At 44.8% G+C, this 14,349-nt stretch overlaps 1 protein-coding gene across 7 annotated transcripts in view; it reads right to left on the bottom strand.

The window, feature by feature from the left end:
* The window catches only part of ttc3 (tetratricopeptide repeat domain 3), a 66,536-nt gene that overhangs the window by 6,421 nt on the left and 45,766 nt on the right, over positions 1 to 14,349 (bottom strand). For all 7 annotated transcript variants that reach the window (XM_077245503.1, XM_077245506.1, XM_077245502.1 and 4 more), the window contains 15 exons: positions 14,243 to 14,289; positions 14,104 to 14,160; positions 13,937 to 14,019; positions 13,690 to 13,845; positions 11,773 to 12,250; positions 11,633 to 11,698; positions 10,842 to 10,991; positions 10,623 to 10,762; positions 10,398 to 10,466; positions 5,732 to 5,828; positions 5,548 to 5,651; positions 5,378 to 5,462; positions 4,735 to 4,836; positions 3,869 to 4,083; positions 886 to 1,012 (listed from right to left, as the gene is read on the bottom strand). In XM_077245503.1, coding sequence (XP_077101618.1) covers positions 886 to 1,012; positions 3,869 to 4,083; positions 4,735 to 4,836; positions 5,378 to 5,462; positions 5,548 to 5,651; positions 5,732 to 5,828; positions 10,398 to 10,466; positions 10,623 to 10,762; positions 10,842 to 10,991; positions 11,633 to 11,698; positions 11,773 to 12,250; positions 13,690 to 13,845; positions 13,937 to 14,019; positions 14,104 to 14,160; positions 14,243 to 14,289 — 1,976 coding nt within the window. The remainder of the gene's footprint in view (positions 1 to 885; positions 1,013 to 3,868; positions 4,084 to 4,734; positions 4,837 to 5,377; positions 5,463 to 5,547; positions 5,652 to 5,731; positions 5,829 to 10,397; positions 10,467 to 10,622; positions 10,763 to 10,841; positions 10,992 to 11,632; positions 11,699 to 11,772; positions 12,251 to 13,689; positions 13,846 to 13,936; positions 14,020 to 14,103; positions 14,161 to 14,242; positions 14,290 to 14,349) is intronic.

The following is a 14,349-nucleotide window of genomic DNA, read 5'->3' as shown; positions in this document are numbered from 1 at the left end:
AGAACAACACTGCCTTACAAACACCAATCAGAGTCAAGCAAATCATAGCACAATGCAAAGAAACCTATCTGGAACATTGGAAAGAAGAAACTAAAAGCCAAAGTAGACTAGAATGTTATCTGACCCTAAAAAGAGATTATAAATTAGCAGAATATCTCTCTACTGTCAGAGATAGAAAGCAGAGACAGATCCTAACCAGGTACAGGCTCAGTGATCACACATTGGCAATTGAAACAGGAAGACACAAAAAATCATGGCAACCAAAAGAAAACAGAACATGTGATCGCTGTTTGACAGGTGAGGTTGAGACAGAGATGCACTTTCTCCTACAATGTAAAGCGTTCAAAGACACAAGGAACCTTTACTTTAACAAATTTAACTATATAATCCCAAATTTCAAAGACCTGAATGAAATTTCTAAATTAAACTTTATCCTGGGAGAAGGAGACAGAACTTATCTTGCTGCCAAATATGTACAAACATGCCACAACCTGAGGGGCAGTGAGTGACCGACACACAAACACAAATATATCCAGACATTGTGTTAAATGTTTGTGTATATGTATATGTATATGTATATATATATGTATGTGTATATATATATATATATAATATATATATTTTATTTGTATATTTTGTATATGCTTTGGCAACATTGTTTCAAAAACTTTCATGCCAATAAAGCCCCTTTGAATTGAATTGAATTGAATTTGAGAGAGAGGGAGAGAGGGAGAGAGAGAGAGAGAGAGAGAGGGAGAGAGAGAGAGAGAGAGAGAGAGAGAGGGAGAGAGAGAGAGAGAGAGAGAGAGAGAGAGAGAGAGAGAGAGAGAGAGAGAGAGAGAGAGGGAGAGAGAGAGAGAGAGAGAGAGAGAGCTGTTCACGCACACGCGTGTTCTCCTGATGGTCCAGGATCAGCTGAGCCACGCGGTTGATGACATCATCATAGGTCAGCGAGTCGAGAGCGCCTCCGCTGGACGAGCGAACCTCCTGAATGAACTTGTTCAAAACCAGCCTGTGGAAACACACACACACACACACACACACACACACACACACACACACACACCGCTGTTACACTAAAACACCTGACCATCACTAACTCTACAGTCTGGAGCCATTACTGTCTCTACTGATCACCAAAGCTGTGTTTATTTGATCAAATATTATTCCAGTGTAAATCAGCTGTTTTCTATGTGAATATATAGTAAAGTGTAATTTATTCCTGTGATCAAAGCTGAATTTTCAGCATCATTACTCCAGTCTTCAGTGTCCGCTAATGCTAATTCCTTTCCTCGCGTCTCAGCCCCACCCCCTGTAGGATGCGAGGGAAGGACGCAAGGAAGGAAAACGAGGACGGAGGAAGAATGAAAGCTTTTTTTATACATTGGAATACGTGATCACTCGAGCGTCACTTCATAGCGTCATCAGCAGCGCTCAAAGGATCTGCCCTCATGTTGTTGAAGTTTGTTTATTTAAGAAATTCATAATGAATAATGATAAAGCAAGATACCCTGTTGAAATATGTGAGATGTGTGGTTTATATAAACTGCAAGAGAAAGTATAATTTAAAAAGCTTGTGACCGATGTGAAGGGGGAGGAGAATGTGCGTCACGTTTAGTCTATAAAACACTTCCGCATAGGATGCACCCGTGTATCCTCGCTCATGACTCCTCTGGAAGCTCCTCACTCCTCGATCCTCGACTCCTCGCGGTGCAATTAGAGAATTGAGATGTCCTTCAAGATGGCTGTGCTCGATTGGTTTCTGGGTCATAGGATGGAGGACAGAGGAGCGAGGAGACGAGGAGGGATATTGAGAAGCACCCTGTGAGTGTAGCTAAAGCTAATGCTGTGAGTGCAGCTAAAGCTAATGCTGTGAGTGCAGCTAAAGCTAATGCTGTGAGTGCAGCTAAAGCTAATGCTGTGAGTGCAGCTAAAGCTAATGCTGTGAGTGCAGCTAAAGCTAATGCCGTGAGTGCAGCTAAAGCTAATGCCGTGAGTGCAGCTAAAGCTAATGCTGTGAGTGCAGCTAAAGCTAATGCTGTGAGTGCAGCTAAAGCTAATGCTGTGAGTGCAGCTAAAGCTAATGCTGTGAGTGCAGCTAAAGCTAATGCTGTGAGTGCAGCTAAAGCTAATGCCGTGAGTGCAGCTAAAGCTAATGCCGTGAGTGCAGCTAAAGCTAATGCTGTGAGTGCAGCTAAAGCTAATGCTGTGAGTGCAGCTAAAGCTAATGCTGTAAGTATAGCTAAAGCTAATGCTGTGAGTGCAGCTAAAGCTAATGCTGTGAGTGCAGCTAAAGCTAATGCTGTGAGTGCAGCTAAAGCTAATGCTGTGAGTGCAGCTAAAGCTAATGCTGTGAGTGCAGCTAAAGCTAATGCTGTGAGTGCAGCTAAAGCTAATGCTGTGAGTGCAGCTAAAGCTAATGCTGTGAGTGCAGCTAAAGCTAATGCTGTGAGTGCAGCTAAAGCTAATGCTGTGAGTGCAGCTAAAGCTAATGCTGTGAGTGCAGCTAAAGCTAATGCTGTGAGTGCAGCTAAAGCTAATGCTGTGAGTGCAGCTAAAGCTAATGCTGTGAGTGCAGCTAAAGCTAATGCTGTGAGTGCAGCTAAAGCTAATGCTGTGAGTGCAGCTAAAGCTAATGCTGTGAGTGCAGCTAAAGCTAATGCTGTGAGTGCAGCTAAAGCTAATGCTGTGAGTGCAGCTAAAGCTAATGCTGTGAGTGCAGCTAAAGCTAATGCTGTGAGTGCAGCTAAAGCTAATGCTGTGAGTGTAGCTAAAGCTAATGCTGTGAGTGTAGCTAAAGCTAATGCTGTGAGTGCAGCTAAAGCTAATGCTATGAGTGCAGCTAAAGCTAATGCTGTGAGTGTAGCTAAAGCTAATGCTGTGAGTGTAGCTAAAGCTAATGCTGTGAGTGCAGCTAAAGCTAATGCTATGAGTGCCAGGGCTGGGTATTGTTAGGAATTTCACAATTCGATTCGATTTCAATTCTTGAGGCTTCGATTCGATTCGATATTGATTTATTGGCTTCGATATCGATTCAATAATTAGTAAATACATAAGTAATTAAGTACCTGAGTATATTTTTAAATAATGTGTGCAGTATTATCAATGTTTAAGAACAAATTGACCCTAGCATGTTTCCTGTCATGGTTTATTTAGCAGAACAAAGTGTACAATACAGTACATGTGTTGAAAACAAACCACAACTGTAACAAACAGGTGCTTTATTAACACACCTCTAAAGTGCATGTAACTGTAATAGAAAGTATATTTCTTTCTTCCTATACATTCAAGTTATCAAAAAAATGTAAACAGAAACACAAAATGTGCATACTCATAAAAAAAATGCCTTTGTGAGGCACACGCGCGCACATTCACACACACACGCAAGGACTCTCGCTTCCTCTCTGTCGTGCGTGCGCTACGCGGTTCGGAGCTCGCGAGCTCTAGATTTCGGGAGATTTTAATTAATTTGCGGACATCAGGGAGCCGCTATCAATATGCGGGAGACTCCCGGAGACTTATTGTTCTTATTATCATTTAGGGGGGCTTAGGAACATTTTGAGGTAGCTTCAGCCCCCCTAAAATAGGCCTAGCGACGTCCCTGGTTGGCGGTGCAGGCTTGAACGGAGTGCAGCTGCTGTCCGTCATCTTGCTGTTTTGGTAAAGCGCGTCTTGTACAACGCTGAACGCTCTCACTAGAGTTTTGCCCACAGCGCCGCCACTGGCCGGTGGGCTGAAACGATTCATAGGATTTGATGAATCGATATTGAATTGACAAACAAATAATTGCAATGCATTGATGAATCGATATTTTTACCCAGCCCTAGTGTGAGTGCAGCTAAAGCTAATGCTTTGAGTGGAGCCGCACCTGTTGTAATGCGGGAACATCATGCTGAGGCGCTCCAGGAGCCGCTCGTACACCGTCAGGGGCTGTGTGTTCGGGGCCCGGCGGGGCGGCGGCTCGTCCAGCCTCTCGGGGGGCTGAGGAGTGGCCCGTCCGGTGGGCGTGGGGGTGCGGGGGGGCGGCAGTGACCCGTACGGCCCGTAGAACTGGGAACCGGACTGAGGAACCGGAGGAATCGCCTGCAGGACACAAGAATTACCCATCAGTCACTGCGCCTTCATAAGGGACTGATCTGCCTTTCAGTGTGAAAAGCATCTGTGGCATAATCTCCATTACCAGGAAATTGTACACATCATTTTTCTACATTCAGAAATAACCAAAAACAACAACAAAAAAACAACATTTTTTTCTCATGAATATGAGATTCATTTTTCTCCTGAAGAATGAAAGCGTATCATATACTTGGATATTTGAGCGATATCACACTCACAGCCATGCAAAATGTCTCTATATCTACATCAGATGGGTTGCAGCATTGATTTTGTGTGAAAACTTTGTTTTTTCAATAAAATTAAACACAAATTTTTACATATTTTGCCTTTGAATAATTCAAGCACGTTTCAAGTACCTTTTCATATACATGGCTGTTTAAGGGTTTTCCTGGACTTCAATTTCAAAAACTCAAATTCAAGTACAGCTTGTATGAACCCTGATATAAGCAGCACAAACATCCAATAAATCAACAGGAGATATCAGTTACACTGCAGAAAACACGGGACACGTGCTCTTCTGTGACACACACATGAACATTACGCCACAAACACTGCTGACGAGATTCACAGTGAACCCAGAACCGAACATGACGATGAGGTCACGACCCGAGCTCTCACCGGCAGTGCGGGCGCAGTGGGAACGCTGGGAACACAGATCTCAGGCAGTGAACACAGTCGAGTGCCCTTCTTCAGCTCATCCATCTGTGCCTCAAACTCCACCTGAAACAAACCGTTCAAACGAGTTTCACAAACACTGACGGACAACACCTTCATCTGACACCAAACATGCAGAATATTATTATATACTGGGTAACATCTGCAGAAAACATCATTAAACAAACATTATCTGTAGCTCCTGCCATCCAATAATCTTTGATACTTCTGAAATTAAACAGTCTCATCTTTCAAATTCTGTCAGTTTCATCAGTAAATTCACTCAAATGTGTGTTTAATGTGTGTGACAGATGAGCCGATCATCTTTTCCTCTTTACTACTAGTTACAGCAGCAAATAAACATCAAAACCTGCCATATGTGCAATTCAAAAGTTGTTAATTTTAAACTATGTAATATTGTTTGTAATACAGTATTAATATGTAATAAAGTAATGTAGTGACTAACAGGTTCGCTGTATATAGAGCTTGAATTAAGACTGTTTTCTCCTTGTAGTCTACCTGATATATACACACACAAACGAATCACTATTGAATGTAAACTGGCAGTGAATCAGTGTGCTGTGGTGAGAAACAAAAGGAAGTTCACCTGAGTCCTGTTGACTCTGTCCTCCGTGTCACACACGTGTCTCTTCCAGTCGTCTATGGCTGACAGCAGCGCAGCGCAGGGGAAGCTGCAGCACAAACCATCATTAGACACACACACACACACACGAGTACAGCACAATTCTGAATCTGTGTGTGAATCCTGCACCGTACCTGAGCGACGCCTCCGTCATGTGTTTGACTATCATCTGGCCTTCGGAGATGCTCATCATCAGCCGCCGCAGTGCGTGTTCCCGTCGGCTCTGCAGGACACATAGCTGAACACACACACACACACACACATCAGCCTCACTGCAGCGCCAGGCGATAAAAACATCAGCTGATGCTGAAATCTCACCTGAGCCGCCATGGATCTCCTCTGCGCTTTCACACACGCGTCTCTGAACCGCTTGATCTCCTCCTCTAGACTCAACCGCTCGGTCGCACACTGGTTACTGCAGGACACACGTTACACACGGGACAAGTGTTACTGCAGATGTTACACACAGGACAGGTGTTACTAAAGTAGATGTTACACACAGGACAGGTGTTACTGCAGTAGATGTTACACACAGGACGTGTTACACACTGGACAGATGTTACTGCGGTAGATGTTACACACAGGGCGTGTTACACACTGGACAGATGTTACTGCGGTAGATGTTACACACAGGGCGTGTTACACACTGGACAGGTGTTACTGCGGTAGATGTTACACACAGGGCGTGTTACACACTGGACAGATGTTACTGCGGTAGATGTTACACACAGGGCATGTTACACACTGGACAGGTGTTACTGCGGTAGATGTTACACACAGGGCGTGTTACACACTGGACAGGTGTTACTGCGGTAGATGTTACACACAGGGCGTGTTACACACTGGACAGGTGTTACTGCGGTAGATGTTACACACAGGGCGTTACACACAGGACGTGTTAAACACAGGACAGGTGTTACTGCAGTAGATGTTACACACAGGGCGTGTTACACACTGGACAGGTGTTACTGCGGTAGATGTTACACACAGGGCGTGTTACACACTGGACAGGTGTTACTGCGGTAGATGTTACACACAGGGCGTGTTACACACTGGACAGGTGTTACTGCGGTAGATGTTACACACAGGGCGTTACACACAGGACGTGTTAAACACAGGACAGGTGTTACTGCAGTAGATGTTACACACAGGACAGGTGTTACTGCAGTAGATGTTACACACAGGGTGTTACACACAGGACAGGTGTTACTGCAGTAGATGTTCCACACAGGGCGTTACACACAGGACGTGTTAAACACAGGACAGGTGTTACTGCAGTAGATGTTACAAACAGGGCGTTACACACTGGACAGGTGTTACTGCGGTAGATGTTACACACAGGGCGTGTTACACACTGGACAGGTGTTACTGCGGTAGATGTTACACACAGGGCGTTACACACAGGACGTGTTAAACACAGGACAGGTGTTACTGCAGTAGATGTTACACACAGGACAGGTGTTACTGCAGTAGATGTTACACACAGGGTGTTACACACAGGACAGGTGTTACTGCAGTAGATGTTCCACACAGGGCGTTACACACAGGACGTGTTAAACACAGGACAGGTGTTACTGCAGTAGATGTTACAAACAGGGCGTTACACACTGGACAGGTGTTACTGCAGTAGATGTTACACACAGGGTGTTACACACAGGACAGGTGTTACTGCGGTAGATGTTACACACAGGGCGTTACACACAGGACGTGTTAAACACAGGACAGGTGTTACTGCAGTAGATGTTACAAACAGGGCGTTACACACTGGACAGGTGTTACTGCAGTAGATGTTACAAACAGGGCGTTACACACTGGACAGGTGTTACTGCAGTAATGTTACACACAGGGTGTTACACACAGGACAGGTGTTACTGCAGTAGATGTTCCACACAGGGCGTTACACACAGGACGTGTTAAACACAGGACAGGTGTTACTGCAGTAGATGTTACAAACAGGGCGTTACACACAGGACGTGTTAAACACAGGACAGGTGTTACTGCGGTAGATGTTACACACAGGGCGTTACACACAGGACGTGTTAAACACAGGACAGGTGTTACTGCAGTAGATGTTACACACAGGGTGTTACACATAGGACAGGTGTTACTGCAGTAGACGTTACACACAGGGCGTTACACACAGGACCTGTTAAACACTGGACAGGTGTTACTGCAGTAGATGTTACACACAGGGCGTTACACACAGGACAGGTGTTACTGCGGTAGATGTTACACACAGGGCGTTACACACAGGACGTGTTAAACACAGGACAGGTGTTACTGCAGTAGATGTTACACACAGGGCGTTACACACAGGATGTGTTAAACACAGGACAGGTGTTACTGCAGTAGATGTTACACACAGGGCGTTACACACAGGACAGGTGCTACTGCAGTAGATGTTACACACAGGGCGTTACACACTGGACAGGTGTTACTGCAGTAGATGTTACCACAGGGCGTTACACACAGGACGTGTTAAACACAGGACAGGTGTTACTGCAGTAGATGTTACAAACAGGGCGTTACACACTGGACAGGTGTTACTGCAGTAGATGTTACACACAGGGTGTTACACACAGGACAGGTGTTACTGCGGTAGATGTTACACACAGGGCGTTACACACAGGACGTGTTAAACACAGGACAGGTGTTACTGCAGTAGATGTTACAAACAGGGCGTTACACACTGGACAGGTGTTACTGCAGTAGATGTTACAAACAGGGCGTTACACACTGGACAGGTGTTACTGCAGTAGATGTTACACACAGGGTGTTACACACAGGACAGGTGTTACTGCGGTAGATGTTACACACAGGGCGTTACACACAGGACGTGTTAAACACAGGACAGGTGTTACTGCAGTAGATGTTACAAACAGGGCGTTACACACTGGACAGGTGTTACTGCAGTAGATGTTACAAACAGGGCGTTACACACTGGACAGGTGTTACTGCAGTAGATGTTACACACAGGGTGTTACACACAGGACAGGTGTTACTGCAGTAGATGTTCCACACAGGGCGTTACACACAGGACGTGTTAAACACAGGACAGGTGTTACTGCAGTAGATGTTACAAACAGGGCGTTACACACAGGACGTGTTAAACACAGGACAGGTGTTACTGCGGTAGATGTTACACACAGGGCGTTACACACAGGACGTGTTAAACACAGGACAGGTGTTACTGCAGTAGATGTTACACACAGGGTGTTACACATAGGACAGGTGTTACTGCAGTAGACGTTACACACAGGGCGTTACACACAGGACCTGTTAAACACAGGACAGGTGTTACTGCAGTAGATGTTACACACAGGGCGTTACACACAGGACAGGTGTTACTGCGGTAGATGTTACACACAGGGCGTTACACACAGGACGTGTTAAACACAGGACAGGTGTTACTGCAGTAGATGTTACACACAGGGCGTTACACACAGGACGTGTTAAACACAGGACAGGTGTTACTGCAGTAGATGTTACACACAGGGCGTTACACACAGGACAGGTGTTACTGCAGTAGATGTTACACACAGGGCGTTACACACTGGACAGGTGTTACTGCAGTAGATGTTACACAGGGCGTTACACACTGGACAGGTGCTGCTGCAGTAGATGTTACACACAGGGCATTACACACTGGACTGGTGTTACTGCAGTAGATGTTACACACAGGGTGTTACACACAGGACAGGTGTTACTGCAGTAGATGTTACACACAGGACGTGTTACACAAGACGTGTTAAACACAGGACAGGTGTTACTGCAGTAGATGTTACACACAGGGCGTTACACACTGGACAGGTGTTACTGCAGTAGATGTTACACACAGGACAGGTGTTACTGCAGTAGATGTTACACACAGGACAGGTGTTACTGCAGTAGATGTTACACACAGGACACGCGTTACTGCAATAGATGTTACACACAGGACAGGTGTTACTGCAGTAGATGTTACACACAGGACATGTTATACACACAGGACAGGTATTACTGCAGTAATGTTACACACAGGACACGCGTTACTGCAATAGATTTTACACACAGGACATGTTACACACACAGGACAGGCGTTACTGCAGTAGATGTTACACACAGGACACGCGTTACTGCAGTAGATGTTACACACAGGACATGTTATACACACAGGACAGGTGTTACTGCAGTAATGTTACACACAGGACACGCGTTACTGCAATAGATGTTACACACAGGACAGGCGTTACTGCAGTAGATTGTTACACACAGGACAGGTGTTACTGCAGCAATGTTACACACAGGGCGTTACACACTGGACAGGTGTTACTGCAGTAGATGTTACACACAGGGCGTTACACACTGGACAGGTGTTACTGCAGTAGATGTTACACACAGGACAGGTGTTACTGCAGTAGATGTTACACACAGGACAGGTGTTACTGCAGTAGATGTTACACACAGGACACGCGTTACTGCAATAGATGTTACACACAGGACAGGTGTTACTGCAGTAGATGTTACACACAGGACATGTTATACACACAGGACAGGTATTACTGCAGTAATGTTACACACAGGACACGCGTTACTGCAATAGATTTTACACACAGGACATGTTACACACACAGGACAGGCGTTACTGCAGTAGATGTTACACACAGGACACGCGTTACTGCAAAAGATGTTACACACAGGACATGTTATACACACAGGACAGGTGTTACTGCAGTAATGTTACACACAGGACACGCGTTACTGCAATAGATGTTACACACAGGACATGTTATACACACAGGACAGGTGTTACTGCAGTAATGTTACACACAGGACACGCGTTACTGCAATAGATGTTACACACAGGACGTGTTACACACACAGGACAGGTGTTACTGCAATAGATGTTACACACAGGACGTGTTACACACACAGGACAGGTGTTACTGCAGTAGATGTTACACACAGGACATGCGTTGTCTAAATGTTGTATATTTTCACTCACTTGATGTCAAGGAATCGCTCAAGTTCAGTCTGATACTCTTTATTCTTGGCACTGATGTCTCTGGAGTAACTAGAGAAAACAACAGTTTCATTCAGCAGTACATTAGCGGCTGAGGGTGTGTGTGTGTGTGTAAGTGAGTGACCAAGTATGTACAGGTAGTATTTGTGTGAATCCTGTGTTGATCATTCACAATATATCATGTCTGTTTCTGAATGCGTGTCTGACCTTTCATGTAAATCTGTCAGTTCTTTGATCTCCATCTTCAGGTTCTTCAGAGTCTCCTGGTTCTCCTTCTTCTCCTGCTGGTCTTTCCTGACCTCCTCCTCTAGTTTCTGCTGGAACATGGCGAGCTCTGCGCTGGCGATCTGAACACAAGCGCAGTCGTAAGTCTGAGCTGCAGAACCACAGAAACGCTTCAGAAGATCTTGCCGGCCGTTTCTCTACCTGCTTGCTCTGTGTGATTCTCTGGGTCTCCTCCTGTAGTGCTGATATTTCCTCAGCCCTCTTCTGCTGGACGGCTGCGTGATCCTCCTGCATCTGCTGGAGCTTCCTCAACAGCTGCTGATTCTGTTTCTCTTTCTGCATCAAGTCGCCCTGGAGGAAACATGGACATTACGTTTAGACAGTCCTGACACTACCTCCCTTCTGAAAATAGTGATTTATTGGTTAACTTTTATCAAGTAATGCACTGCACTGCCCTTAATGCTTCGCATTCACTTTGTATTCTCAGTCCTGCATTTATATGACATCCTAAATATGGGTTATTTTTATTTAATAATAAAATTATTTAATTAATAAATTAAATCATCCTCGCGCTGCTGACAAGCTTCCTTTTTCGGCAGAGAAATCTGACACGCGAGCCAATATAATATAACGAAGTAAGCATAGAGGGCGTGATTTTATATGGGCTTCAGACAATCGGCACACTCAGAGGGCGTCACTAAACACTCACAGATAACGACACATTTCATCCTCTGTTGGAACTAAAGTGACTAACTTCTGTCAACTTCGTCTGTAAGCAAGGACAAAAGTAAAGTAATTTAATATTTGTATTAATATCGATTCTGGAATAAATTTAAAAAAAAAAGATTTTAAAATGGTAAATACTTTTTTTTGTTATCGCCATAGTTAGGTGAATCGATTTTTTTTCTCCCAGCCCTAATAAAAACTATAGTATCTGAATGACACTAAATAAACACTGTCCTGCTCTAAACAGCTCAAAGAAATCAACTTACATTATTTATCTCGAAGGAAATGGACGGCTCTGTGTTGACAGAAACATCTGTATGGTCTGCAAAATCCTGTAAGAGGCGAAGGTCAGAGGTCAGAGACGGCACTGAACGTGACGACATTCCACTCACATGGCACAGCTTACCCGCACACACACGCCTGTTTGTTTGTCTTCTCGTGTCTCTACAGCGTCACACGCGTGCTCTTCAGCGTCCAACATGTCTGCTGCCAAATACTCATAATCTGTGATGGGACACTCAGAATCATACGGATCGGGGAAGATCGGGAACGGATCCGAGGACACAGGCTCATCTTTGTTATCGAAAGAGCCCAAGCTGATTTGTGCAAAGTCGTCACTCAGAGCGTCGGCGTACGGCCAGAACTCGCGTGCGGACGGGTTCAGGTGAGACAGGCCGCTATCGGTCAGGGACACGGCGTGCTTCATCAGCCCGATCAGCTCCTCCGTCATGGTGAAGCGCAGAGACTCCAGCAGGAAGGGTTTGAGTCCGCCGGCGTCCGAGATCTTCTGCTGCGCCTCCGGAGGAAAGTTCTCCAGCTCGCCCACCATCAGCGGGTCCGAGGCGCACAGCGGCCCGTGCTCCTCCAGGATCTGAGCGAAATAACTGAAGAACAGTAGAGAGAGAGAGAGGTTATCGTTATAGCGTTCGTTATTGTCCACTGTTGTGGACACTAATAGTTATTGTTATAGTTATTGTCCGCTGGTGTGGACGCTAATAGTTATCGTTATAGTTATTGTCCGCTGGTGTGGACGCTCATAGTTATCGTTATAGTTATTGTCCGCTGGTGTGGACGCTAATATCGTTATCGTTATAACCCGCTGGTGTGGAGGCTAATATCGTTATCGTTATAACCCGCTGGTGTGGAGGCTAATATCGTTATCGTTATAACCCGCTGGTGTGGAGGCTAATATCGTTATAGTTATTGTCCGCTGGTGTGGAGGCTAATATCGCTATAACCCGCTGGTGTGGACGTTAAAATAGTTCTCGTTAAAGCGTTCATTATTGTCCGCTGGTGTGGACGCTAATAGTTATCGTTACAGCGTTTGTTATTGTTAGCTGGTGTGGACGCTAATAGTTATCGTTACAGCGTTTGTTATTGTTAGCAGGTGTGGACGCTAATAGTTATCGTTATAGTCTGCTGGTGTGGACGCTAATATAGTTATCGCGTTCGTTATTGTCTGCTGGTGTGGACGCTAATTTAGTTATCGTTATAGCGTTTGTTTATTGTCCGCTGGTGTGGACGCTAATATAGTTATCGTTATAGTTATAGCATTCGCTATTGTCCGCTGGTGTGGACACTAATAAGTTATCATTATAGCGTTTGATATTGTTCGCTAGTGTGGACGCTAATATAGTTATCGTTATAGCATTCGCTATTGTCCGCTGGTGTGGACACTAATAAGTTATCATTATAGCGTTTGTTATTGTTCGCTAGTGTGGATGCTAATATTGTTATCGTTATAACGTTCGTTATTGTCCACTGATGTGGATGCTTATATAGTTATCGTTATAGCGTTTGTAATTGTCAGCTGGTGTGGACGCTAATTTAGTTATAGCGTTAGTTACAGTCCGCTGGTGTGGACGCTAATATAGTTATCGTTTAAGTTATAGCATTCGTTATTGTTCGTTGATGTGAACGCTATTATATTTATCGTTATAGCATTCGTTATCTGCTGGTGTGGACGTTATAGCGTTCCTTACTGTCCACTGGTGTGGACGCTAATATATTTATCGTTATAGCGTTCGTTATTATCCACTGGTGTGGACGTCAAAGCGGTCGTTATTGTTCGTTGGTGTGGATGCTAATATGTTTATCGTTATAGCGTGCGTTATTGTCCGCTGGTGTGGACGCTAATGTAGTTATTGTTGAAGTTATCGTTATAACATTTGTTATTATCCGCTGATGTGGACGCTAATAATCTGCTACTCCTGTGTAAAAATTTACTACAGAAACAAGTTAAAACCATCTGCGACATCTAAAAACCGCCACTAAGACGAAGTTGTTATAACAGCGTAGAAAAACAAGCACAGGCGACACATACTCGTATAAACTCTCTTTAGTCGGGTCGGGGTGATTGTCCAGGATCCTCTCGTAATGGCTCCGGTGTGCTGATCCAGCGTACTGCTCCTCAAACTCCGCTAACTCACCTCGCAAGTGTTCGGGAACGCTGAACGGGTCCACGCCACTCAGGAACAACCTGGAACAGCCCAATCACAGAGTCAACTCAAGGAGTCATCTCACAGGAGAAGATTCGTTTCACAGACGTGATGTGCAATGACTGAACTCACAAAGAGTCTTCCTCAGAGAACAGCTCATCCTCCTCATCTTCATCTCTCGAATGCCCTCTCATTCCAGACAGCACAATAACAGACTGAAACACACACACACACACACACATAAATGATCATGAAGCACTGTAGCCCACCGGCGCACTGGCGTCACTCACAACACTCACCTTTAACTCCTTCTGCTTCTTCTTGCGATGTCTGTTTTTACTCTTAAATACTGAACTCTGAAACAAACACATATGAAGCATCACTGAAACAGCTCAGCCTCGGTCACAGACAAACCTTACGAGACCGCACGTCTCTTACCATGTGCTCCTCATCATCCGTCTTTTTAATGACTAAACAAACAGCATCTAAAGATAAAGAAAGAGTAATTTGCTCACAGACTCCCTTCATGCATACATACATACATA

The sequence above is a fragment of the Siphateles boraxobius genome, unplaced genomic scaffold (assembly GCF_051911475.1).
Source record: "Siphateles boraxobius isolate OS27281-9 unplaced genomic scaffold, OSU_SipBor_1 265, whole genome shotgun sequence".
Classification (NCBI taxonomy): domain Eukaryota; kingdom Metazoa; phylum Chordata; class Actinopteri; order Cypriniformes; family Leuciscidae; genus Siphateles; species Siphateles boraxobius.
Note: the sequence above shows the minus strand (reverse complement) of the source record. Positions and strands in the feature narration are given on the sequence as shown.